Source organism: Schistocerca serialis, chromosome 5, assembly GCF_023864345.2.
Source record: "Schistocerca serialis cubense isolate TAMUIC-IGC-003099 chromosome 5, iqSchSeri2.2, whole genome shotgun sequence".
In the NCBI taxonomy this organism is placed as follows: Eukaryota; Metazoa; Arthropoda; class Insecta; order Orthoptera; family Acrididae; genus Schistocerca; species Schistocerca serialis.
In genome coordinates, this window is record NC_064642.1 from 833,870,917 (window position 1) to 833,898,351 (window position 27,435).

At 45.1% G+C, this 27,435-nt stretch overlaps 1 protein-coding gene across 1 annotated transcript in view; it reads right to left on the reverse strand.

The window, feature by feature from the left end:
• Positions 1-19,040: 19,040 nt before the first annotated feature.
• LOC126480822 (40S ribosomal protein S25) overlaps positions 19,041-27,435 on the reverse strand; it is a 32,865-nt gene continuing 24,470 nt past the window's right edge. Inside the window, exon 4 of the mRNA XM_050104161.1 lies at positions 19,041-19,177. Coding sequence (XP_049960118.1) covers positions 19,098-19,177 — 80 coding nt within the window. The 3' untranslated portion in view covers positions 19,041-19,097. The remainder of the gene's footprint in view (positions 19,178-27,435) is intronic.

Sequence of the window (27,435 nt, forward strand, 5' to 3'; positions counted from 1 at the left end):
AAGAGCATCGGAATTTCGTGAAATATACTAAAATGCATAGTTAAAGTGCACATTCGTATGTTCAGATTCCCAATGAAGTAGACCTCGACTTGATATTAAGCTTTTAAGTGTGGTTTTCGGGATGTAAATTTTCTTGGAGCACCAGTATCATGTTTGGTTCTTTATTATGACAATGTCATACGTGCTGGAAGATGAAAACGTGCACTTGAAATGCAGCGAACAGTTGAAACTAGCCAGTACTGTGGAATTAAACATTTCGTTTCAAATACATTGACTGCCTCTGCGGAAAAGGTTAGTAAAAGTCAAATTTCTTTAGCATACAGACAAAAATAACTTCATTGTTCAGCAAAGTGATTAATGCTTGACTGTCAGAAAGGTGGAAATAAAACCTGAAAATAACATATTTTAGCCTTCCGTAATCATGCGGACGTAATTCATTTGATAGCTCCCGGCCACAGAAATCCGTTTTGTATTCATTTGATGTGAGGGTAATAAATGAAGACGAAACAGCAAAATCACTAAACGTAAACACAGGTCACGTGGAGACTACTCACCTCCCCACCACAACTCAGACTGCACTGTGCATCAGCCCCGGATCTACGATATTTCCGAACTGGGGCAATACTAGATAGTGGCGCCCAGCCACACATCCGTAGCCAGAAGCGGGAGAAGGCACTACCCATACGCGACGCAACTGCGCATGCACAAGAGAGCGCCCGCAACTGCTCAAACGAATCTAATGTCAACAGCTTTCACGTCATGCTCCTTGTAGTTATGAACCACTGCATAGTCTTTCGAAAGCCTTTGACACACATTGCTGTTGGCAGACACTTGTATGAGCACTATGTTTTGTTGTATATGGCGGATTTCCTTTGCGACTTAAGTTTTATTTTCGTTTATTCTTCCTCTTGTTAATGTTTTGTTGCTGCAGTATTATCCTGCAGACGCGGGATACAGTAATATCCTTTGTTGGAGTATTGGTTCTTACCAGTCAAAATCACAAAAATTTAACTGAAAACTAAAACAACGAAACATTCCTGGAGTTCTACAAAACTCCCAGGTTGTTCCCAGATCGTATACACCCTGGTATGAAGCAGAACTATGAAGCTAAGTGACACTGGTACGGTGGCAGCTGTTGTTTATATTGGAACCTTATGGTGTTATGTTTTTGATAAGATATTGTGGTTTAAAAACGTGAATTTCAGAACATTTTCTAAAAAATCATTTCTCATTGTAAGTAAGTGTGTGTCTCTCTGGCCGTGGGGGAAGTGATAGAAGGGGGCGCGTTCCAGCACTTAAGAACTGGTGGAGACTGTGCTGGATGAAGTGATCATTCCTGCCGTCAGCACTAGAAAGGTAACTGTCCTGTGTCATGCCATGCATCAACCCATGGATGTTTTAGTGGAATGTAAGAGAAGCATACCACTGAATAATAACTTTGTCATCCCTGCCTCTGTCGCCTTGTTTTAAGAACAGATTCGGTGAATTGTGGATAGTTAACTGTCGCCGAGAACCGCAGATCCTTCCAAGAGACATGTGCAAAGCAAACGCTGAGCTGTTAATTGCAGAACAGCTGAGTGTCGTAGAAACCTCCCATGCTGAGTCTGAGGGCAAAATTAGCGCTATCGCTACAAGACAAGATCTTCGAGCTCGACTATCACCAGATCTCACTTAGGAACAACAGAAGAAGCTACTTGCCATTTTTCAAGAGTTCCCTGAATGCTTCAATCCACAGGTGAAGAGCAAATTAGACAAATCACGGTGAAGCAACAGATTAGCACTGGAGACCATCAACCAATAAACCAGAGAGCATACCGTGAACGTTGAATAATTTGCGACGAGGTAGAGAAAATGATAACGAATGGCATTCAGCCTTCACAGAGCCCATGGTCGTCACCAGCGGTTCTTGTCAGGAAGAAGGATGGCGGTTGGCACTTTTGTGTCGACTTCAAGAAGCCTAATAAGGATGTTTACACTCTACCGTGAAATTACGATCACTAGATTGTCTCAAGGGTGCTAAGTTTTTATCAACCATGGACATGTACTTGGGATACTGGCGAATTGAAGTAGACGAGGCTGATCGTGAGAAAACTGCATTCATCACCCCTGAGGGCCTGTATGAGTTTAAGGTAATGTGGTTTTGGTTTGTGTAATGCACTAATTGACGAACACACAAAGACTGAGGGCAATTCTTGTGTGTCTCCAACAAGCTGGACTGAAAGTTAATCCAAGAAAGTCTCTCTTTGGGGCAAAAGAAATCAAAATACTTGGGCACCTTGTGTCAAACGAACGTGTGTGGCCAGACCGAGAAAAGGTGAGATCTATAACGGAATTTCCAATTCCTAAAAGATGTGAGAAGCTTCCTCGGATTATGTTCTTATTACCATTGTTATATCAAAATACTTTTGTATCAAAGCCAGGCTACTCCAAGAGTTGTTAAAAGCCAATGCTAAATTTATCTGAGGTGGTGCTCAACAAGATTCTTTCGATGTGCTGCGAAAAGCTCTGATGACTGACCCTGTACTTGGTCTGTATGATAAGAGCATCTACAGAACTACGCAGATGCCAGTGGGTATGGGATCGGTGTTTTTCTGGTGCAAATTTCAGATGGAAAACAAAAGGTTATAGCCTATGCTCCTAGGACACTTACGAAAGCCGAGAGAAACTACTCAACTAGAGAAAGAAAATGTCTTGCTGTGATCTGGGCCAGGTGCAAATTTTGACAGTATCTCTATGGCAGGCCATTCACAGTTGTTACAGACCATCATTCACTTTGGTGGTTGACAGGTCTTAAGGATCCAACAGGACAACTCGCCTGGTGGGCACTACATCTTCAAGAGTATGACATTATTATGCTTGAATTAAACCGGTCAGAGGATGTGAAAGGAAAATTTAAGGTAGTTAATAGATTACTTTGCAAGAAAAACTTTGATCCATTTGGAAAGAGGTGGCTACCAGTGATTCCTAAACATGCGCTTAGATGTTCTACAGAAATTCCATGACACCTGAGGTCGGACATTTAGGATTTATTAAGACATATGATAGGATCCGCAAGAGATTTTTCTGGCCAGGTTTATTTAGGAGTGTCCGTCACTGTGTGTCACACTGTCTAGAGTGCCAGAGGAGAAAGGCAGCTCCTCAGAAACCACCCGGTCGAGTCATACCAATTCCCGTTTTTTGGTATTGACCTTCTCGGATGATTTCCAATGTCTTGTAATGGCAATAGGTGGATTATTAAGTGCACTGATTATCTGACATGCTAGGCCATTACAAAAGCCATGAAAACAGCTGAAGCATTCGAGGTAGCCAAATTCATCGTGGAGGACATTTTATTAAAACGTGGTGCCCCAAGGTTGTTAATTATGGATCGAGGGAAAGTTTTTCAATCTAATCCCGTGACAGAGATAAACCGTCGGTGCAACATTACTCATCACATGACGACTGCCTACCATCCACAAACTAACAAGCTTACTGAACACCTTAATAAGACCTTGAACGACATGCTATCAATGTTCATCAATGTTGAGCAGAGCAACTGGGATGAGGTGCTACCTTTCATGATTTTGCCTACAACACCGCCAAACAAGACATCACGGCATTTACACAATTTTTTCCTCGTGCATGGGTGTGAAGAGACTACAACGATGGACACAGTGTTTCCGTTACATCCTGATGATGTGGACGATGACTACATGGGCCAGCTGAGGAAGCTCGGCAGTTAGCTCAACTCCGCCCGCTGCAGGCTCAAGAAAACGATCGCCAAGGGTATTACGCGAGCTACTGCCCTGTTGTCTACCAGCCCTGTGACTGTGACTTCGTCTGGATCTTCACTCCTGTTCGGAAGGTTGGTCTCTCCGAGAAGTTCCTCAGGTGCTACTCTGGACCTTACAAGGTTGTAAGACAGTTGTCTGATGTTACTTATGAAGTTGAAGATTTCGACCCCAACACAGGACAACGAAAGATCAGAGATACAGTCAATGTCCTTCGAATAGAGCCCTATAAGGATCCTCCAACCCAGGGTAAAATCGAAGCTCCAGTGACAGGCACAAAGGTGAAGGAAGTTCTAAGATCACCGCCAGGGCAAACATCAGTCATCGTGAGTCGGAGTATTCAGGACCAATGACTTGTTCTCGGACTAGGAGGACGTAACACTGAGACACTGTTCTCTTAACGAGAGAGCAATGTTGCAAAAGAAGCTGAGCAGCACAGTCACTGTGGTGTAGGGGTTGTGATACTAGACTGTTGCATGGAGGGTCGTGAGTTCAAAACTCGTCTGAACTGTAACATTTTAATTTCTATATTCAGTTCGAGTACATTCTAGAAGTATCCACAAATGTCAAGAATCATTGTACTAAAATGTTCTGTAACTGTATATATACCATATGTGTTCTGACTGGAGGCAGTTCACTCTGTGCTCATAAATGTGCAAGTGCTGAATAAACCTTCGTTAAGTGAAGTTAGTGTTTGTCATTCATCTAATTCTACGTGCCAATATGTGAAACAGATTCCAATGTGATAATGGCTGCATCACAGGACATTACATTTTGGAAGTTGTTACGGAGTTCAACATTTCGAGATCCACAGTGTCAGAAGTGCGTCAAGAACACCAAATTTTAGGCATTACCTCTCAACACAAACAACAAAGTGGCTGACAGCCTTCGCTGAACTATGGAGGGCAGCAGCACTCGCGTGAGTTGTCGGCACCAACAGATACACACCAATGCATGAAATAACTACAGAAATCAATGTCGGTTGTACAACAAGTATATCTGGTAGAGCAGTGCAGTGAAACCTGGCATTAATGGGCTGTGGCAGCAGATGGCTGAGTGTCTTTGGTAACATCACAACACTGCCTGCAGCACCTCTCCTGGACTTGTGGCCTGGTCAGTTGGTAAGAGCTAATGGTATGAAGCCACGGACCCAAGTCGTCAACAAGGCATCATGCAAATTATTTGTGGACTGTGTTTACATTGAATGGACTGTGTCCTCTGGTCCAACTGACCCAATCATTAACTGGAAATTGTTATGTTTAGCTGCTTGGAGACCATTTGCAACCATTCATGGGCATCATGTTCCCAAACAAAGATGGAATTTTTATGGATAACAATGTGCCACGTCGTCAGGCCACAATTGTTTGAGACTGGTTTTAAGAACATTTCGGACAATTCAAGAAAACTATTTGGCCACCCAGATCGTCCAACTTTGACCCCACTGAACACTTACGGGGCATAATCTAGAGCTCAAACTACCTGAAAAGTTACACAAAAAGGTTGTCTAACAGCCCCAATTGAGTAAAAAGATTTAAAATAACTTTCAGAAGAATCAAGAGGATTTCTCAAATGTACATCCTGGCACAGGCATTAAAATTCAATACATCACACAATGGAAAACATTTTATATAAAACTTGATAAGTGGGAAAAGGGAGATAGGAAAACTACAGACGTTATGTCCAGTCAGTTTCATTGGAGATTAAGCTTGGATTTAACTACAGTGCGTAAGGGATTCGTTAATGCCCTTTAAAAGGAACCATCTTAGTACTTTGATTAAAGTACCTGGTTCCTGTCGAGGATATTAATAGGGGGGATTTTACAAGGCAAGGCCTACACCTCAATAGGAAAGGGAAGGGTAAATTGGCAGGGTTGTTAGCGAAATCCATGGGGGGTGGGTACTAGTGTTCATGGATGTACCTCTTTTTTAGACTAATATCAGTGTCCAACGACAAGTTCAAGAATGCAGGTGCTAAAGAGATCCAAAACTCACAAAATTCTCACAACAGGAAAGTAAATAATAATGTTACCATATTTAACCAAAATATTGGTGCATTAAAGAAAAAAGTAGATTCTCACGAAAGTAAAGTAAGAAATAATGTTACAATTTTTCACCAAAATATTCTGGGATTGAAGAATAAAGTAGATGAGCTCCTGGTTTGTTTAGATGACATTGAATCTGATAATGTAATAGATATACTATGTCTGTCTAAGCATCACATTGTGTGATATGGAAAAGGCAAATAACAGTGGTTATAAACTAGCTGCACACATGAGTAGATAGAATAAGGTGGGAGGAGGAGTTGCCATATATATGTCAAAAGTTATCACTGTGCAGAAAGCTTGGATACAAAAAAAATTTGTCTAGAGCAACATATAGAAGCATGTGCCTGTCAAACTTAAGGAGGGCTCTTTTATAATTGTAACAGAATATAGGTCCCCTTCAGGAAACTTTCATTTATTCCTGGAAAACTTGGATGCCTTGTTGTGCTATCTGTCAAATAAGGGGAAAGCAAATTATTATTTGTGGGGACTTCAATGTTGATTCACTGAAAGAGTGTAATAGGAAGAATGACCTGGAAGTCTTGCTCAGTTCTTTCAATTTGACATTGTCATTAATTTTCCTACTCAGATAGTAAAGGACAGCAGCACATTGATAGATAACACTTCTATAGACGAAGATAGGTTTAAAAACAAATTCTTGTCCTGTTGTGAATGGCCTTTTTGATCATGCTCAGCTAGTTACAGTATATGACATGGCTCCATACAATAACTCAAAACTACCCGCCAAATTTGTGCGTTCAATTAATGACTGAACAATTAGAAATTTCCGAGAAAACTTCAACAGTTAGACTGGGATGAGGTGTACAAGGAAACCAATGCTAATTTAAAATATAACTTATTTCATGATACACTTTTAAGAAATTTGAAAACTGTCTAGAGCAACATATAGAAGAATGTGCCTGTCAACTTAAGTAGTTAAATCTAATTATAAGAACCCATACAAAAAGCCTCGGCTTACTAAAGGAATAAAAATATCTTGTAACCATAAAAGGGAACTCTACCTAACAAAAAGGGTAATCTGGGTAATGACCCAGAAACAGCCAAATAATATAAAGACTAATGTGCTACATTAAGAAAGATTATTGAAAAGTCCAGAAGCATGTGCATCATGTCTGAGATTAATACCACTGATAAAATAAAAACAATTTGGAATACTACGAGGGTTGTTTTTCAAGTAAGGGCCGTTCGCGCGTATAGTCCCGTAGTTCGCGCGGACGCCGCAACAAGCCACCGCGCCACTTGCCGGCATCCTTCCCGTTCACACTGATGCATGTTGCAGCTCTGTAGCTGACGTGTACGCATCGCTGTGCTACTTTATAATGTTTACGATTATTGAGTCGCCCGCCGCGTGTGAGATACGGGCAGTGATAAGTTTTTTGACTGCGAGAAGCCTATCAGCTGCAGAAATTCATCGTCAGTTAACAGAAGTTTATGGCTTGAATGCAGTGAGTGAAGGTAAAGTGCGTCAATGGGTTAGAGAGTTTAAAAATGGCCGTCAAAACGTCCATGACGAAGAACGCTGAGGCCAGCCCTCTGTGATCACTGATGATTTGGTGGCTGCAGTCGAAACAAAGATTCGTGAGGACAGAAGATTCACAATTTCCACTCTTTCTTTGGAATTTCCACAAGTTTCAAGATCGGTTTTGTACAAAATTGTGTCTGAAAACCTAAACTTTAAGAAACTGTGTTCTCGGTGGGTACCCAGACTCCTCACAGAGGACCACAAAGGGAAGAGATTTGCCACTTCATTGGACTTTTCGATTCGTTTCGAGGAAGAAGGGGATGACATGTTGTCAAATTGTCACTGGAGATGAAACATGGGTATCCCATATCACTCCCGAAAGCAAGAGACAATCGATGGAATGACCCGTCAAGGTCAAAGCCAAACAGACGCTGTCAAAGCGCAAGATTATGGGAACTGTGTTCCGGGACCGGTGCGGTGTTTTGCTAGTGGACTTTATGCCACGAGGAACGACAATCAACTCAGATGCCTACTGTGCAACTCTAAAGAAGCTCCGCAGAGCAATTCAAAACAAAAGGCGCGGCATGCTGACAAAAGGAGTTTTGCTCCTCACACCTCTCAAAAGACTCGGGATTTGATTGATTCTTTTGGCTGGGAAGTTTTGGACCATGCACCATACAGACCCGACCTTGCTCCTAGCGATTTTCACCTTTTCCGGTACCTGAAACACCATCTTGGCGGGCAGCGCTTCAATGACGACGATGAAGTGAAAGCGGCCGTGAACTCTTGGCTGTCGGAGCAGGCGGCCGAATTCTTTGAAGAGGGAATTAAAAACTTTGTTGTACGGTATGACAAGTGCTTAAATAAACAAGGCAACTATGTAGAAAAATAGGTAAAAGTGTGTAGAATCAGAAAATAAGTTTTTTACAAAAGTATTTGTATCTCTTTTTTTAAATAAAAACGGCCCGTACTTAAAAAACAACCCTCGTATTACAAGGGAGACAGGGCAACCAAGAGTACAGGATGACGGCATCACCATCAAAGTGAATGGAAACTAGATAAACAACAAGCCGGAAGTGTAAAACATTTTGACTAAAAATGTTTTAGAGAAAATAGGATCTAAATGTTCAGTAGAAGAAGCAAGGCAGTTAATGGAAGAGGCCTTACCCACACAATTTGATACAACTGAAATTCCACCCACCTCTCCAACCTGAAATTAGGAAGATAATAAACTCATGAATAAAAGCTCACATGGAATTGGTGGCATTTCCAGCAGGATAATAAAAGCTTGTTCCCAAGAGATAAATGGGATTCTTAGCCACTACCTTAGCTCTCTGAAGCAGGGTATTTTCCCAGATAGACTGAAGTATGCCATTGTTAAACCACTGCGTAAAAATGAGGATACGTCTGATGTCCACAACTACCGCCCAATCTCTCTTCTGACTGCCTTATCCAAAATTCTTGAAAAAGTAATGCATTGTAGAGTAGCTTCACACCTTTGTAAAAATAAAGTTTTAAAAAATGTCAGCTTGGTTTCCAGAAGGGTTTTTCAATTGAAAATGCTATATATACTTCCACTAATGAAATATTAAATGCTCCGAGTAACCGGAAGTCACCCGTTGGGATTTTTGTGATCTATCAAAGGCTTTTGATTGTGTAAATCGTGGAATACTTCTAGATAAGCTCAAGTACTTTGTTACGAATGGGACAGTGCTCAAATGGTTTAAATCATACCTAACTGGAAGAGTGCAGAAAGTTGAAATAACCAGTTCACATAATATGCAAAAAACTGGTGGTTTCTCTAACTGGGGAACAATAAAGAATGGGGTGCTGCAAGGTTCGGTCTTGGGTCCTCTGCTGTTCTTAACACTTACCGTGCGGGTGCCGTAATATTACGTCCCACCGCATTCCATACTGCTTTAGTGTTTCAAACGCATTGTTAGCGTTCCCGATACAACCTGTAGGTCCTGTAATGCTTGTAGTTCATCATATTAGCGCTTGATCGCAGCACCTAGTGAGGTTGTGCGATATATCCGTATATATTTCCGAACGAATTCAGATGTGTTTTTCACACGTATGTTACGTGTTCTGTGGTGTCCTGTCGTTTGTTTACCGTTTATTTTGGTGCTAGTGTTTTGGTTTTAGCTTGTTTACCTTCTTTACTCACGATGGCGAATGATGAGGACGCAAAACTTCGAAAAATGATCGAAAAAGTACTTGCTGAACCTACTGCTGATGATTTTTCGGATTTCGATAGTGACAGTGATTACGAAATGCCGGAAAATAACGATAGTCCAGATAAGTCTAACATCTTACTAAATCGATGCAGAACAAGACAGTTCATGTTGCGATTTGTTCTGTTACTTTCTGTATTATTTCAGACAGATTTGTCCCCCAGATGAAGGTGAGCCACCGCCTGTGTTCCCCCCCCACTCATCATCGAAAGAGGTCAAGATTGAGTGACATTTCGCAGGATGACTGGACTATAGCGGATCAAACACCAAACATTTTGTTATTTACAGGATCTCATGGTGTACTAAATAATGTAGGGCTCAGTCAGTCTAGTGAATATCTAGATTTTTTCCTCATTTTACAAATGACAGGGTTATTTCAATTATGAAGGAACAAACAAACCTATATGCTAGACAGAAGCTGGCCACACAGAGCACAAAACAAATTAGGGCCCAATTCTAGATTCAAGCAGTGGAGGACGCTAACAATTGCTGAAACAAAGACGTTTCTGGATATTATCCTTCCCATGTCAATCAGTGGTAGGACAAGTATGGCCAGTCACTGGTGTAGTAATCCAGTGGTTAGCTGCAATTTTTGCCCCAATATTACGCCAAGGGACAGATTTCTGAATATTTTGTCTATGTTCCACATAAATGACAATTCAAAGCAAAAACAGAAAGGTGAAGTAGACTTTGATGCCCTTCATAAGGTCAGGCCTCTTCTGGATGATTTGGTAAGGAATTTCCAAGAATGTTATCAGCCAGGTGTGTCCTTTTAGAGGGCGTGTAGGTTTCAAAGTTTATATGGCTAATAAGCCAAACAAATATGGCAAGAAGCTATACATTCTTGCAGAATCCAAAACTGGGTAAATTTACAACTTTGCAGTTTACCACGGAAGGGACGATAAACTGGACAACAGTGTTTCTGCAGTGGTAAAGCGATTGCTCGGCTCACTCCAAGGTAAGGGCCACACTGTATATGTTGAAAGATTTTACACCAGTGTTCAGCTAGCCGAAGAACTGGCTAGAGCCAACACTGGTCTTGTAGGGACCGCAATGCCAAACAAAAGGATTGCCCAAGGCTCTCAAAGAGGGTAAAGTCAAAAAGGGTGAACAAATATTTCGCCACAAGAACGATGTGCTAGCATTGCGATGGAAAGACAAGAGGGATGTGTGGATGATAAGTACCAGGCACACATAATGTTACCTGTTGCTACAAGAGAAGGCAATGAGAAGTTGAAACCAGTGGCAGTGCAGGATTACAACAAACAAAGCTGGTGTAGACCCTTTTGATCAGAGTCTTTCATATGGAGCACATGATCAAAAAACAGTGAAGTGGTGGAGAAAGCTTGCCTTCCACTGTATAATTGTGGCAGTTTCCAATGGTTGTATTTTGCACAATTGCATCAATGAGAAGAAACTGAGCACTCCTAAGTTTATACAGGAGGTCTGCACTGCATTAGTGTTACAGAGGAGAGAGAATTGAGGATTCTCATGGATCTTCAACAATTGCTCAATTGTCGCAGAAACATTTTCCGAACCGCGTGGAAATGGCAGAAGGGAAGAAGAAAGCACAAAGACGTTGTGTATAGTGGAAAACAAAAGAACATTACTGGGAAAGCTGGGAGGAAGGATACTTATGAGAGTAGTGAGTGCAATGTAGGTTTGTTTGTCACCCCGTTCTTCAAGATTTATCACACTGTGGTTCACTATGCAAAATAGCTTATGTGTATGTAGCTATGCTTTATGTGCAAATGGTATAACAAATGTCTTTTCAGTGTCAAATGATTACTTTCCAAAGTTTATTTCTTCTTTAAACTGAATAAAGTAGTAAAAATAAATTTTTGACAAATTTATTTTCACAAAATAGAGGAGAAATCCGCATCACTTCTTGGAAACAGTATATGCCCCATACACATGACTTAACCCATGTAAAGTTGAAACCTTAAAGTTTTAAACCATACCTGTAGTTTTATGTATCTCTAAACATCCTTTACAGCTATTTAAAGTCTGTTGAAAATAGAAAAATCAGCCCGCACACAGGGAGTGGCATGCAGTTCAAAGCTCAGCATGGTAAGTGTTAATATATATTAATGACTTGCTATTCTATATTCATGAAGATGCAGAGCTGGTACTTTATGCCGATGATACAAGTATAGCTATGACACCCAACAGACAAGAATTAACTGATGAAATTGTAAACGATGTTTTTCAGAAAATCATTAAGTGGTTCTCTGCAAATGGGCTCTCATTAAACTTTTACAAAACACAGTATATACAGTTCCACACAGTAAATGGAACGACACCATTAATAAATATAACTTCAATCAGAAATCAGTAGCTAAGGTAGAATATTCAAAATTTCTAGGTGTATGCATTGATGAGTGGTTGCACTGCAGGAAAAAAACCTGAAGATCAGCTGAAACGTTTGAGTTCGGCTACTTATGCTATTAGGGCCATTGCAAATTTTGGCGATATACATTCCAGTAAATTAGCTAACCACGCCTATTTTCATTCTCTGCTTTCGTGTGGCATTTTCTGGGGTAACTCATCATTGATTAAAAGAGTGTTCATTGCACAAAAGCGTGTAATCAGAATAATTGCAGGAGCTTATCCAAGATCAGCCTTCAGACACTTAAAGAGCTAGAGATCTTCACTGTAGCCTCTCTCTCTCTCTCTCTCTCTCTCTCTCTCTCTATATATATATATATATATATATATATATATATATATATATATAATAGAAGGAAACATTCCAAGTGGGAAAAATTATATATAAAAACAAAGATGAGGTGACTTACCGAACAAAAGCGCTGGCAGGTCGATAGACACACAAACAAACACAAACATACACACAAAATTCAAGCTTTCGCAACAAACTGTTGCCTCATCAGGAAAGAGGGAAGGAGAGGGGAAGACGAAAGGAAGTGGGTTTTAAGGGAGAGGGTAAGGAGTCATTCCAATCCCGGGAGCGGAAAGACTTACCTTAGGGGGAAAAAAGGACAGGTATACACTCGCACACATGCACATATCCATCCACACATACAGACACAAGCAGACATATTTAAAGACAAAGAGTTTGGGCAGAGATGTCAGTCGAGGCAGAAGTGTAGAGGCAAAGAAGTTGTTGAAAGACAGGTGAGGTATGAGTGGCGGCAACTTGAAATTAGCGGAGATTGAGGCCTGGCGGATGATGAGAAGAGAGGATATACTGAAGAGCAAGTTCCCATTAGAGATGGGGGATGCGCTCTTGAACTGATTCATAGAGTTGAATCTTTCAAAGGAGTGAACAATCAGTGATTCAGAAAAAAAGAACGGTAGCTCCAAACGTTTCTCACAGCAGAGAGAGAGAGAGAGAGAGAGAGAGAGAGAGAGAGAGAGAGAGAGAGAGACGGAGCATATCAGCGGGGCCTTTGCTGGTCAGAGCACACTGAACGCCACACAACACAGCCAACGCCGGCCTCTGCCCTGCTTCTACCTTGGCTGCCTGCATTGTGCAGTGCCCCATTGGATTTTGTGTTTCACATATGCCGTGCCGTCCATGTGCGTCGTCTGCCGCGCGCAGTGTCTGCCGCAGCTTAACTTCGCATCGCACTCTGTCGGCGATCGTTTCAGTCGCACGTCCTGCCCTCTGGGCAGTTGATGCGAGCAACAGGACAGAGAGCCACCTAGCGGATAACATAGGAACTACTTGCAACAACCTGCTCGCAAGAGAACAGACGATTTGTTTCGGAGCGGGTGAGTTCACCGCTCCCCCCACCCTCGGAACTCGCCCGCTCAACGCTCACCCCACCGTCTCGACTCTAGCCAGAGCGTTGAGCAAAGCTACTCAGGTGTCACTCTGCTCTCTGCGGTCTTAGCTCACGCAGTAATACAGCTCGCGACTCGACCCGCTCGACTCAGCGCCTCTGCATCGGAGTTCGTCCCTACTGGATATTGTTTTTCGTAGTAATACCGCTATGTATATTACATTATTATGTTATGTATACATCAATTGTTTTTATTTTATTTTTATTTGTTTAAACTGATTAGATTAGGTTCCTGATGACTTCTCTTACTATAGGATTTTTATTATGGACACTCGAATTTACGCTTTAATTACGAGCGAACCGATAAACGTATCGCAAAATGTGATACACCAATATTTTCCTTGTTTTATTCTGCGTAAGGCTATATGCAGCACTTTAGTTTTACAGTCAAATTTATATTTTTTTTTTCTTATTCTGGTACGGATTTTGCGATTTTAGGCGTCTTCGGAAGGAAACGTTCACTTTAAAAATATATGGCTTGCGATGAATTTGTATGAGGTTAATGAAATTTTAATACATTATAACCAAATATATTGTTAATGTAAATCTCAAGTTACAACATTTTCCGATCACCCAAAAAACCACGATAGTGCAAAATAAATCAATAATCAAAAACTTTGTCATATTGTGGAAATTTCAGTAAACAATACAAAATTCTTACTCATTATCTGTGTTACTTAAAAATAGGATCAAATAAGATCAAAATACAGGTGTAGTACTGGAATAAACCAAGTTTAAAGGACAATGTGCCTTCCATTTATTTTCTATTGTAAATGAGTGGTGAGTCATGAAAAAGAGCTAATTCATTTCAGGGAGTGAACAGTTCTGATCCAATCTCTGAAAAGAACAGTTTTGCCCATCTCTAGTTCCCATCTCCGGAGTTCGGATAGGTTGGTGTTGGTGGGAAGTATCCAGATAACCTGGACGGTGTAACACTGTGCCAAGATGTGCTGGCTGTGCACCAAGGCATGTTTAGCCACAGGGTGATCCTCATTACCAACAAACACTGTCTGCCTGTGTCCATTCATGCGAATGGACAGTTTGTTGCTGGTCATTCCCACATAGAATGCATCACAGTGTAGGCAGGTCAGTTGGTAAATCACGTGGGTGCTTTCACACGTGGCTCTGCCTTCGATTGTGTAGACCTTTTGGGTTACAGGACTGGAGTAGGTGGTGGTGGGAGGGTGCATGGAACAGGTTTTACACCGGGGGCGGTTACAAGGGTAGGAGCCAGAGGGTAGGGAAGGTGGTTTGGGGATTTCATAGGAATGAACTAAGAGGTTACGAAGGTTAGGTGGACGGCAGACAGACACACTTGGTGGAGTGGGGAGGATTTCATGAAGGATGGATCTCATTTCAGGGCAGGATTTGAGGAAGTCGTATCCCTGCTGGAGAGCCACATTCAGAGCCTGGTCCAGTCCCAGAAAGTATCCGGTCACAAGTGGGGCACTTTTGTGGTTCTTCTGTGGGGGATTCTGGGTTTGAGGGGACGAGGAAGTGGCTCTGGTTATTTGCTTCTGTACCAGGTCGGGAGGGTAGTTGCGGGATGCGAAAGCTGTTTTCAGGTTGTTGGTGTAGTGATTCAGGGATTCCGGACTGGAGCAGATTCGTTTGCCACGAAGACCTAGGCTGTAGGGAAGGGACCGTTTGATGTGGAATGAGTGACAGCTGTCATAATGGAGGTACTGTTGCTTGTTGGTGGGTTTGATGTGGACGGACGTGTGAAGTTGGCCATTGGACAGGTGGAGGTCAACGTCAAGGAAAGTGGCATGGGATTTGGAGTAGGACTAGGTGAATCTGATGGAACCAAAGGAGTTGAGGTTGGAGAGGAAATTCTGGAGTTCTTTTTCACTGTGAGTCCAGATCATGAAGATGTCATCAATAAATCTGTACCAAACTGGGTTGGCGGACTTGGGTAACCAAGAAGGCTTCCTCTAAGCGACCCATGAATAGGTTGGGGTACGAGGGGGCCATCCTGGTACCCATGGCTGTTCCCTTTAATTGTTGGTATGTCTGGCCTTCAAAAGTGAAGAAGTTGTGGGTCAGGATGAAGCTGGCTAAGGTAACGAGGAAAGAGGTTTTAGGTAGGGTGGCAGGTGATCGGCGTGAAAGGAAATGCTCCATCGCAGCGAGGCCCTGGACGTGCGGAATATTTGTGTATAAGGTCGTGGCATCAATGGTTACAAGGATGGTTTCCGGGGGTAACAGATTGGGTAAGGATTCCAGGCGTTCAAGGAAGTGGTTTGTGTCCTTGATGAAGGATGGGAGACTGCATGTAATGGGTTGAAGGTGTTGATCTACATAGGCAGAGATACGTTCTGTGGGGGCTTGGTAACCAGCTACAATGGGGCGGCCGGGATGATTGGGTTTGTGGATTTTAGGAAGAAGGTAGGGGTGCGGGGTGTCGGTGGGGTCAGCTTGATGGAGTCAGGTGAAAGGTTTTGCAGGGGGCCTAAGGTTCTGAGGATTCCTTGAAGCTCCGCCTGGACATCGGGAATGGGGTTACCTTGGCAAACTTTGTATGTGGTGTTGTCTGAAAGCTGACGCAGTCCCTCAGCCACATACTCTCGACGATCAAGTACCACGGTCGTGGAACCCTTGTCCGCCGGAAGAATGACGATGGATCGGTCAGCCTTCAGATCACGGATAGCCTGGGCTTCAGCAGTGGTGATGTTGGGTGTAGGATTAAGGTTTTTTAAGAAGGATTGAGATGCAAGGCTGGAAGTCAAAAGGATCATTTTTCTTCGTGAAAAATGATCCTAATCCTACTCCTAATGATCCGACTCCTCAAGACACCATCCAAATTGAACCCTGCCTGGAACAGTTCCGTCCTCCGTCACAGCGGGACCCACCTCCTCTTCCTCAAAATCACCCTCTCCAAACCTTCCAGGAATTTCTGACTTCTAGCCTTGCATCTCAATCCTTCTTAAAAAACCTTAATCCTACACCCAACATCACCACTGCTGAAGCCCAGGCTATCCGTGATCTGAAGGCTAACGGATCCATCGTCATTCTTCCGGCGGACAAGGGATCCACGACCGTGGTACTTGATCGTCGGGTGTATGTGGCTGAGGGACTGCGTCAGCTTTCAGACAACACCACATACAAAGTATGCCAAGGTAACCCCATTCCCGATGTCCAGACGGGGCTTCAAGGAATCCTCAGAACCTTAGGCCCCCTGCAAAACCTTTCACCTGACTCCATCAACCTGACCCCACCGACACCCCGCACCCCTACCTTCTTCCTAAAATCCACAAACCCAATCATCCCGGCCGCCCCATTGTAGCTGGTTACCAAGCCCCCACAGAACGTATCTCTGCCTACGTAGATCAACACCTTCAACCCATTACATGCAGTCTCCCATCCTTCATCAAGGACACCAACCACTTCCTTGAACGCCTGGAATCCTTACCCAATCTGTTACCCCCGGAAACCATCCTTGTAACCATTGATGCCACGTCCTTATACACAAATATTCGACACGTCCAGGGCCTCGCTGCGATGGAGCATTTCCTTTCACGCCAATCACCTGCCACCCTACCTAAAACCTCTTCCCTCATTACCTTAGCCAGCTTCATCCTGACCCACAACTTCTTCACTTTCGAAGGCCAGACATACCAACAATTAAAGGGAACAGCCATGGGTACCAGGATGGCCCCCTCGTACGCCAACCTATTCATGGGTCACATAGAGGAAGCCTTTTTGGTTACCCAAGTCTGCCAACCCAAAGTTTGGTACAGATTTATTGATGACATCTTCATGATCTGGACTCACAGTGAAGAAGAGCTCCAGAATTTCCTCTCCAACCTCAACTCCTTTGGTTCCATCAGATTCACCTGGTCCTACTCCAAATCCCATGCCACTTTCCTTGACGTTGACCTCCACCTGTCCAATGGCCAACTTCACACGTCCGTCCACATCAAACCCACCAACAAGCAACAGTACCTCTATTATGACAGCTGCCACCCATTCCACATCAAACGGTCCCTTCCCTACAGCCTAGGTCTTCGTGGCAAACGAATCTGCTCCAGTCCGGAATCCCTGAATCACTACACCAACAACCTGAAAACAGCTTTCGCATCCCGCAACTACCCTCCCGACCTGGTACAGAAGCAAATAACCAGAGCCACTTCCTTGTCCCCTCAAACCCAGAATCCCCCACAGAAGAACCACAAAAGTGCCCCACTTGTGACAGGATACTTTCCGGGACTGGACCAGACTCTGAATGTGGCTCTCCAGCAGGGATACGACTTCCTCAAATCCTGCCCTGAAATGAGATCCATCCTTCATGAAATCCTCCCCACTCCACCAAGAGTGTCTTTCCGCCGTCCACCTAACCTTAGTAACCTGTTAGTTCATCCCTATGAAATCCCCAAACCACCTTCCCTACCCTTTGGCTCCTATCCTTGTAACCGCCCCCGATGCAAAACCTGTCCCATGCACCCTCCTACCACCACCTACTCCAGTCCTGTAACCCGGAAGGTGTACACGATCAAAGGCAGAGCCACGTGTGTAAGCACCCACGTAACTTACCAACTGACCTGCCTACACTGTGATGCATTCTATGTGGGAATGACCAGCAACAAACTGTCCATTCGCATGAATGGACACAGGCAGACAGTGTTTGTTGGTAATGAGGATCACCCTGTAGCTAAACATGCCTTGGTGCACAGCCAGCACATCTTGGCACAGTGTTACACCGTCCGGGTTATCTGGATACTTCCCACCAACACCAACCTATCCGAACTCCGGAGATGGGAACTTGCCCTTCAGTATATCCTCTCTTCTCGTCATCCGCCAGGCCTCAATCTCCGCTAATTTCAAGTTGCCGCCACTCATACCTCACCTGTCTTTCAACAACTTCTTTGCCTCTACACTTCTGCCTCGACTGACATCTCTGCCCAAACTCTTTGTCTTTAAATATATCTGCTTGTGGCTGTATGTGTGGATGGATATGTGCGTGTGTGCGAGTGTATACCTGTCCTTTTTTCCCCCTAAGGTAAGTCTTTCCGCTCCCGGGATTGGAATGACTCCTTACCCTCTCCCTTAAAACCCACATCCTTTCGTCTTTCCCTCTCCTTCCCTCTTTCCTGATGAGGCAACAGTTTGTTGCGAAAGCTTGAATTTCATGTGTATGTTTGTGTCTATCGACCTGCCAGCACTTTCGTTCGGTAAGTCACATCATCTGTGTTTTTAGATATATATATTTTCACTTACGAAATTTGTTAACAATCCGAATGAATTCAAAAGTAATAGCGGTGTACAAGGCTACAACACTAACTCAAGGTTAAATCTAACTTTGGCTCAGAAGGGGGTAAATTATGCTGCCACAAAAGTCTTTGATCACTTACCTAATAGCATCAAAAGTCTGACAGATAGCCATATAATATTTAAAAGGAAATTAAAAGAATTTCTTAATGGCAACTCCTACTCATTAGACGAATTTTTGGATATTATAAGTGGGTAATTTCCCCAACCCCCACAAAAAAAAATTATTTTTAAGTGTTATAACTCTATAATAATGACACCGAGAACACTTCTGAACAGTCAACCTGGATTCATCAACAATGCAACTTTTTGTGAACTTCAATCACAATAAGATTTGCAAGATAATAATTAAATCACAACATATGACAAAACTAGTTCGTCAAACATATAAAAGTTCCAACAAAAAAATAATTATGTAATTTTTGATTAAAACACCACTAAACAAATTATATGAGTTTTTATTATCACTTGAATGTACACTTAAATATATCAGGTTTATGCTGGAGGGTCATCTCCTTTGGTTGTCCTTGTGTAGATGACCTGGGCATGGTGCTTTATAACCTGCTTTATCAGACCTGGAAAAAAAAATTGACAAGATTGTTATATCACAAAACTACTACAAAAGTGTGTATTTTTACTGCACACTGAAAGACAAGTGAACATTTCCAGGAAACCTACCACTACTCAGAAAATAAAATTCTTCATTGCCAGTTGTGACAGTATCAGTTTCATGAATATTAGAATCTACTAGCATCAAAACAATTTAACTATTTGTTTTTTTTTTAAATATTATGACTGACTTTACTGATCACTGTCAGCTGCTATGAAAATTATTTGTATCAGTTTCAACCGTTAGAAATTAGAAATTTATATAATTTTCTAGATTTCTGCAAAAATTACTACGTACTACATGTGTCATGTGATTCACATATTACTTGGTTATGTTCAAGAGAAGTTTAATTTATAATCTATACTTTTAAAGTTTACAACGTTGCAACTACAGAAGTTATGCTAGTTAGCTTCTGTTGATATATCTTAGACTGAAATCAATAGAGATGGATAAAGTCAAGTCCACCAAAGAGAAGCTAAAAGTGGGCAGTCCACCAAGAGGTGGATGACACAGAGGTGGGTTCTCACAACGTTGTAGGTAATCGTGTGTTAGCCATGTATGGCCAATGCAAAGCCAGCAGAGGATAACAGATTCCCTGTGAGAGGACCGCATGGTAGACTTCCACACATTCGTCGTCTCCTTAATAACACGCAGCTTGTCGTGTGTACTGCTATGCCATTCCGTCTCCCAAAGTCTGAAAACTGTGGCGTAAGACAGAACACAAGTCAGCTTCAGAGATGCCAATCTCCAGAAGCGGTTTCCTCGTCACCTGTTCGGCCAGCCTGTCACCAAGTTTGTTGCCTGGGATTCAGATGTGTCCTGGGGTCCACAAAAGCCACGGGACTCTTGGATGGATGCTACCAGAGAATGCCAAGGATAGCACTGGTCAATAACTTGTAGGCTGCTCAATGAGTCAGTACACAGGAGAAATGCCACACCAGGGCATCAGTGGATGTGCTCAAGAGCATGAGATATGGCTGCCAGCTCTGCAGTGAAAACAGTGCAGCCATTTGGCAAGGAGTGTCATTCAATATGTCCTTGATAAACATATGCAAAGCCTATGTGACCATCAGCCATCGGTGTAAACCACGTAAGAGCCCCAAACATGTCAAGAATCGTGTGGAAGTGACTGGAGAGCGGCGAAGTTAACGGAGCCCTTAGGGCCATTGCAAAAGGTTCAGACGAAGCTGCAGCTGAGGTGTACACCATGGAGACAATTGTGAACGGACCGCAAGTAGAGGTGGTAAAGGGAAGGACTCCAGTTTGGAGAGAAGGGACCACATGCAAACCGCAATCATTAGCCTCGAACTGGGCCGCCGATGCGAGAGATGGACAGCCGCAGACGGGAAAAGAAGGCGGTAATTCAGATGCTCTGGAGAACTACGGATGTGTGCAACGTAACTGGCGAGCAGTTGTGCACGTCCGATCTGCAATCGAGGCACCCAAGTCTTCTCCAATACGCTGGTCACCAGACTCGTCTTAAAAGCTCCTGTCACTAGTCGAACCCTGCAGTGGTGCACAGGGTCAAGTAAATGCAACACTGAGGGCTCTGTTGAACCATAAACCACACTCCGATAGTCAACTCAGGATTGGACAAGGGCTCTGTAGAGCTGCAGCAGTGTAGAGTGATCTCCACCCCAATTAGTGTTGCTCAGGCGACGGAGGGCACTGAGGTGCCACCAGCACTTCTGCTTAAGCTTACGAAGATAAGAGAGTCAAGTCAATCAAGCATCGAAAACCAGTCCTAGGAATTGATATCTCTCCACTACAGTGAGTGGATCGTAATTAAGGTAAAGTCCTGGCTCCGGATGAATGGTAAGACACCTACAGAAGTGCACGACACATGACTTTGCAGCTGAAAACTGGAAGCTGTGGGCTAGCGGCCTTGACCACATCTTGTGGATACCTCCCTGTAGGTGCCACTCAGCAACACCAGTACTGGAGCAGCAGTACGTAATGCAGAAGTCATCTGCATACAGAGAAGGTGAGACCAAGGGTCCGACAGCTGCTGCTAGACAGTTAATGGCCACTAAAAATACACACACAATACAGATCCCTGCAGGACTCCATTCTCCTGGATATGGACAGAACTATGGGAGTCACCAACTTCGACACGGAAAGTACAGAGCAACAGTAAGATTTGGATAAAAATCGGGAGTGGGCCCCAGAGACCCCACTCATACAATGTGGCAAGGATGATGATGTCAGGCTGTGTCTTATTCTTTACACAAGTCAAAAATGACAGCAACCAGGTGTTGGCATCGGGAAAAGGCTTTTCAGATGGCAGACTCTAGGGACACAATATTATCAGTGATACAGCGACCCTGGCGGAAGCCACCCTGACATGGAGCCAGTAGGCCATGTGACATCAGGACCCAAACTCAGCCACCGACATACCCATACGTTCCAGCACCTTACAAAGATTGTTGGTGAGGCTGACGAGACGATAGCTACCCACATCAAGTAGGCTTTTACTGGGTTTGGGCACTGGAATGGTGGTGCTCTTCCGCCATTGCGACGGAAAAACGCCATCGCACCACACCCAGTTGAAGATGACAAGGATATGTCGCGTGTAGTCAGATGAGAGATGTTTAACCATCTGACCATGGATCCAATCTGCCCAGGAGCTGTGTCGGGGCAATGTGCAAGGGCACTGAGGAGCTCCCACTCTGTATACGGGACGTTATAGCATTCACTGTGGCATGTAGTGAATGAGAGGACTTTCCCTTCCTGCCACCTTTTGATAGTGCAAAAGGTGGAGGGTTAATTCTCCGACGCACAGGCTTGAACATAGTACTCAGCAACTGCGTTTCCATCTGTAGATAGCACGCCATATATGGTAACACCGAGAACACGTGTTCGGGTTGGTGCCCGAAAAGACGTTTGATGTATGCCCAACTTGGGAAGGTGATGTAGGGCACCCAATGGTAGAGATATCTCTCCCAACACTCCTGCTTCCATCGTTTGATAAGCACAACTTCAATGGTCATTAGCGCCCACACTACGTTAGGAATGCACCGCGTGGCACAAGTTTAAAACAGCAACTAAAAGGGAAAACACGATAAAAGACAGACTGACAGGCATAGGATTAAAAAAAACAGCATAATCAAATGTCCTTAGAGAGGTTTGTCAAGTTGATAAAACGAAGAACGCGAGCAGCTGCTTGTGGGTCATCCGCTAAAATGGCATCTAGAGTACATGGCAGGCCAAGATCAAGACGCAGTGTGTTAAAATCTGGACAGGACGTTAAAATGCGGCGGACCCTCAGCAATTGCCCACATGGGCAGAAAGGCGCCGGCGCAGCAGTCAGCAGATGGCGATGGCTGAACCGGCAGTGTCCAATTCGTAACCGGGTCAAAACTACCTCCTCCCGTCGAGAAGGGCGGGAGGAGGACGTCCAAGCCGCAGGAAGAGGTTTCAAGGCCCGAAGCTTGTTGTCCGTAAGTGCAGCCCAATCGGCATACCACAGCGATAAAATGCACCGACAAATGACCCTGCTACAATCTGACAAAGGGACACAACAAGAAGCTGTCCAAGGCTGGAGGACCGCAGCCTTGGCCGCGGCATCTGCAGCTTCGTTCCCAGGGATACCAACATGGCCAGGAACCCACATAAAGCTAACCGGAGAACTGATGTCCACCAGCTGCTGAAGAGAGCTTTGGATCCGGTACACGAAAGGGTGAACCGGATACGGATCACTGAGGCTCTGGATGGCGCTCAGGGAATCTGAGAAGATGACATATGCAGGATGTCGGTGGCGGCAGACGTAAAGAACAGCCTGGTAGAGGGCAAATAGCTCAGCTGTGAAGACCGAACAATGGCCATGGAGCCGGTATTTGAAACTTTGTGTCCCGACAATAAACGAACACCCGACCCCGTCATTGGTCTTAGAGCCATCTGTATAAATGAAGGTCATATTAATGAACTTCGAACGAAGTTCGACAAAACGGGAGTGGTAGACCGAACCGGGGGTAACCTCCTTTGGGAGCGAGCTGAGGTCAAGGTGAACGCGAACCTGAGCCTGGAGCCAAGGTGGCGTGTGGCTCTCACCCACTCGAAAGGTTGTAGGGAGTGAAAACTTAAGGTGTTGGAGGCGACGAAAGCGAACTCCAGGGGGTAGCAGGGCAGAGACATACAACCCGTATTGACGGTCGAGAGAGTCGTCAAAAAAGGAACGATAAGACGGGTGGTCGGGCATTGACAGTAGCCGACAGGCATACCGACAAAGCAGTATATCGCGCCGGTAGGTGAGTGGCAATTCACCAGCGTCAGCATGAAGACTCTTGACGGGACTAGTATAAAACGCTCCGATCGCAAGTCGTAAACCCCGATGCTGTATGGAGTTGAGGCGGCGTAAGATGGATGGCCGTGCAGAGGAGTATACGAAGCTCCCATAATCCAGCTTGGAGCGGACGATCGACCGATATAGGCGAAGTAGGACGGTTCGATCCGCTCCCCACGACATACCACAGATAACATGGAGGACATTAAGAGAACAGGTACAACGGGCAGCCAAATATGACATGTGGAGACCAGCTAAGTTTCCTGTCAAATGTAAGACCTAAAAATTTTGTTGTCTCCACGAATGGGAGAGCAACGGGACCGAGTCGTGAGGACGGTGGGAGAAACTCTTTGTAGGGCCAGAAGTTAATACAGACCGTCTTCTCGGCAGAAATACGGAAGCCATTGGCGACACTCCAGGAGTAAAGACGGTCAAGAGAACGCTGAAGACAGCGCTCCAGGAAACGTACACTGCACGCTGCAATAGATGGTAAAATCGTCCACGAAAAGGGAGCCTGATACATCAGCTGGGAGGCAATCCATTATTGGATTGATCGCTATGGCGAAGAGAGCGACGCTCAAAACTGAGTCCTGTGGCACCCCATTCTCCTGGCGAAAGGTGTCTGACAGGACAGAACCCACATGTACCCTGAACTGTCGATCCATTAAAAAGGAACGAATAAAAAGAGGGAGGCGACCGCGAAGGCGCCATGTATGCATGGTGCGGAAAATGCCCGCCCTCCAACACATGTCGTAAGCCTTCTCCAAATCAAAGAACACAGCCGCGGTCGGGCGCTTCCGCAAGAAGTTATTCATAATGAAGGTCGAGAAGGTAACCAGATGGTCAACAGCAGAGCGGCGCCTACGAAATCCACATTGTACATTGGTAAGTAGGCGTCGAGACTCGAGCAGCCAAACCAAACGAGAGTTAACCATTCGCTCCATCAGTTTACAGACACAGCTGGTAAGCGAGATGGGTCAATAACTGGAAGGCAAGTGCTTGTCCTTCCCCGGCTTAGGAATCGGGACAACAATAGACTCGCGCCAGCATGCGGGAACATGTCCCTCAATCCAGATGCGATTGTATGTACGAAGAAGAAAACCTTTACCCGCAGGAGAAAGGTTCTTCAGCATCTGAATATGAATAGAATCAGGCCCTGGAGCGGAGGACCATGAGCGCGCAAGTGCGTTTTCGAGTTCCCGCATGGTGAATGGGGCATTATAACTTTCACGATTCGAGGAGCGGAAGGTAGGTGGCCTAGCCTCCTCGGCCACTTTTCTGGGGAGGAAGGCTGGGTGGTAATGAGCGGAGCTCGAAACCTCTGCGAAAAAGCGGCCAAAGGCATTGGAGACATCCTCAGGGGCCACAAGGACTTCATTCGTGACCGTCAAGCCAGAAACTGGTGATTGGACCTTAGTGCCAGATAGCCGGCGCAGGCTACCCCAGACAACAGAAGGAGTAAAACTGTTGAAGGTGCTTGTGAAAGCAGCCCAGCTGGCTTTCTTACTTTCTTTAATAATACGACGACACTGTGCACGTAATCGTTTATAATTGATACAATTCGCTACTGTAGGGTGGCATTTAAAGGTGCGTAAAGCACGTCGACGAGCACATAAAGCGTCTCTACATGCTGCGGTCCACCAGGGGACCGGTATGCGACATGGAGAAGAATTAGGGTGAGGGATGGAATAATCCGCAGCAGTGGGAATGACTTCCGTGAGGTGTGCAACCTGACGATCGCAGCTTGTAAAGGTTTGATCCTGAAAGGTCGCCCTGGAAGAGAAGAGCCCCCAGTCTGCTTTGGAGATGGTCCAACTACATGAGCACGGAGAGGGGGTACGCTGCAGGAGATGGATAACACACGGGAAATGGTCACTCGAATATGTATCAGAAAGTGCATACCACTCAAACCGGCATGCAAGTTGGGGAGTACATATAGAGAGGTCTAAATGGGAATAGGTGTGAGATGTGTCCGAAAGAAAAGTAGGGGCGAAAGTATTGAGGCAGACAAGACTGAGCTGGTTGAAAAGGTCTGCTAACAGGGAGCCCCCCGGGCAGGATGCTGGAGAGCCCCAAAGGGGATGGTGGGCATTTAAGTCTCCAATTAACAAAAATGGTGCAGGCAGCTGAGCAATAATTTGCATCATGTCTGCCCTGGTAACGGCAGATGACGATGGAGTGTAAACGGTACAAATGGAAAATGTAAAAGTGGGGAGAGTAATTCGGATGGCAACTGCCGGCAGACCGGTGTGCAACGTGATGGGATCATAGTAAATATCATCCCGGACCAGCAACATAACCCCTCCATGAGCCGGAATACCTACCACAGGGGGTAGGTCAAAACGCACAGAGGTGTAGTGTGCCAAGGCAATTTGATCGCATGGGCGTAGCTTCGTTCCCTGGAGGGCTACGACGAGCGGACAGTGCAAGCGGAGCAGCAACTTCAAGTCCTCTCGGTTGGCGCGAATGCTGCAAAGATTCCAGTGAATAAGTGCCATCGTAAGAAGAAAAGGAAGATGAAAGAAGGGGTCACCTCGAAGGCCGCTGAGGGTCTGGCTTCGAGCAAGCACTGCCGCCGCTATCAGTAGGTGGACAGTCATCGTCCATTGGTTCTATAGGTTCATCGGCCATCTTGGTAAGATGGCCGGGAGGAGGAGCTTCCTCCGCCGGTGAACGGCCAGATGTTCGGCTACCAGCGATGCGGCCAGGCGAAACGGATGACGGCCTGGGGCGGCAACCGCTGGGTGGCGCAGGAGGAGAAATGCGCCGTGGCGGAGAAGGAGAACTGTGCTTCCTATGAGCCTTCTTGGAAGGTCGTTTGGTGGAAGTACTGGTCGGTGGCTGGGAGGTCGAGGTCCATAGGAAGTCTGTACGGGACGGTTCCTTCTTGAAGGCCCGTGCATCTGACTTCGGGGTCTTCATCTTAGCGGAAGTTGATGAAGGGGCTTGTGTCTGTGGGGTGATGGGAGGAAGAGGAGACGTCGACCGCACGATCTTAGCACTGGCCGAACGGATGACCGTGGTGCTGAAGGTCAGATCGCATGTCTGGGTTGCCACCTCCCTGGTAGTCCGAGGAGAGGCAAGGACAGTACTGTATTTCCCCGCTGGGAGCAGCGTGGGCTTCCTACTAGCTAATAGCTTGCGAGCAGCCGAGGTGGACACTTTCTCTTTGACCCGAATTTCTTGGATACAGCGTTCTTCCTTATAGACGGGACAGTCGCGGGAGGATGCTGCATCGTCACCCTGACAGTTCACACAACGAGGAGACGGAGGTGGACAGTCACCCTCATGGGCATCCCTGCCACAAGTGACACATTTAGCCGCATTGGAACAAGACTGGCGAGTGTGATTAAAACGCTGACACTGGTAGCAGCGCGTAGGTGTCGGGACATAGGGGCGAACAGAAATAACCTCGTAGCCCACTTTGATGCGCGATGGCAGCTTAACACTATCAAAGGTCAAGAAGTGTCCGGGTCGGTACAAGGTCATTGTTGACCTTTTTCATGACCCTATGGACAGCCGTTCACGCCCTGCTCAGCGAGGAAAGACAATCTCCTCGTCAGTCAATCTGTCGAGGGATCTAGTATAGACCACACCACGAGACGAATTCAAAGTTCGGTGAGCCTCCACCCGGACAGGGAACGTGTACAGGAGTGTGGCTCTAAGCAGTTTCTGTGCCTGAAAGGCGCTCTCAGTTTCTAGTAACAAGGTACCATTACGCAACCTGGTACAAGATTTGACAGATCCGGCTATGGCATCTACGCCCTTCTGGATAACGAAAGGGTTGACAGAGGAAAAATCCTTTCCGTCCTCAGATCTAAAAACGACGAGGAACTGTAGGGCAGGTGGTAGTACTTTTGTCACTGGTGGCTGGTCATGTTTCCGTTTGTGGGCAGAAGTCGAGAGAGAAGAAGAGAAATCCATTGCGGAGGAATCCCCCA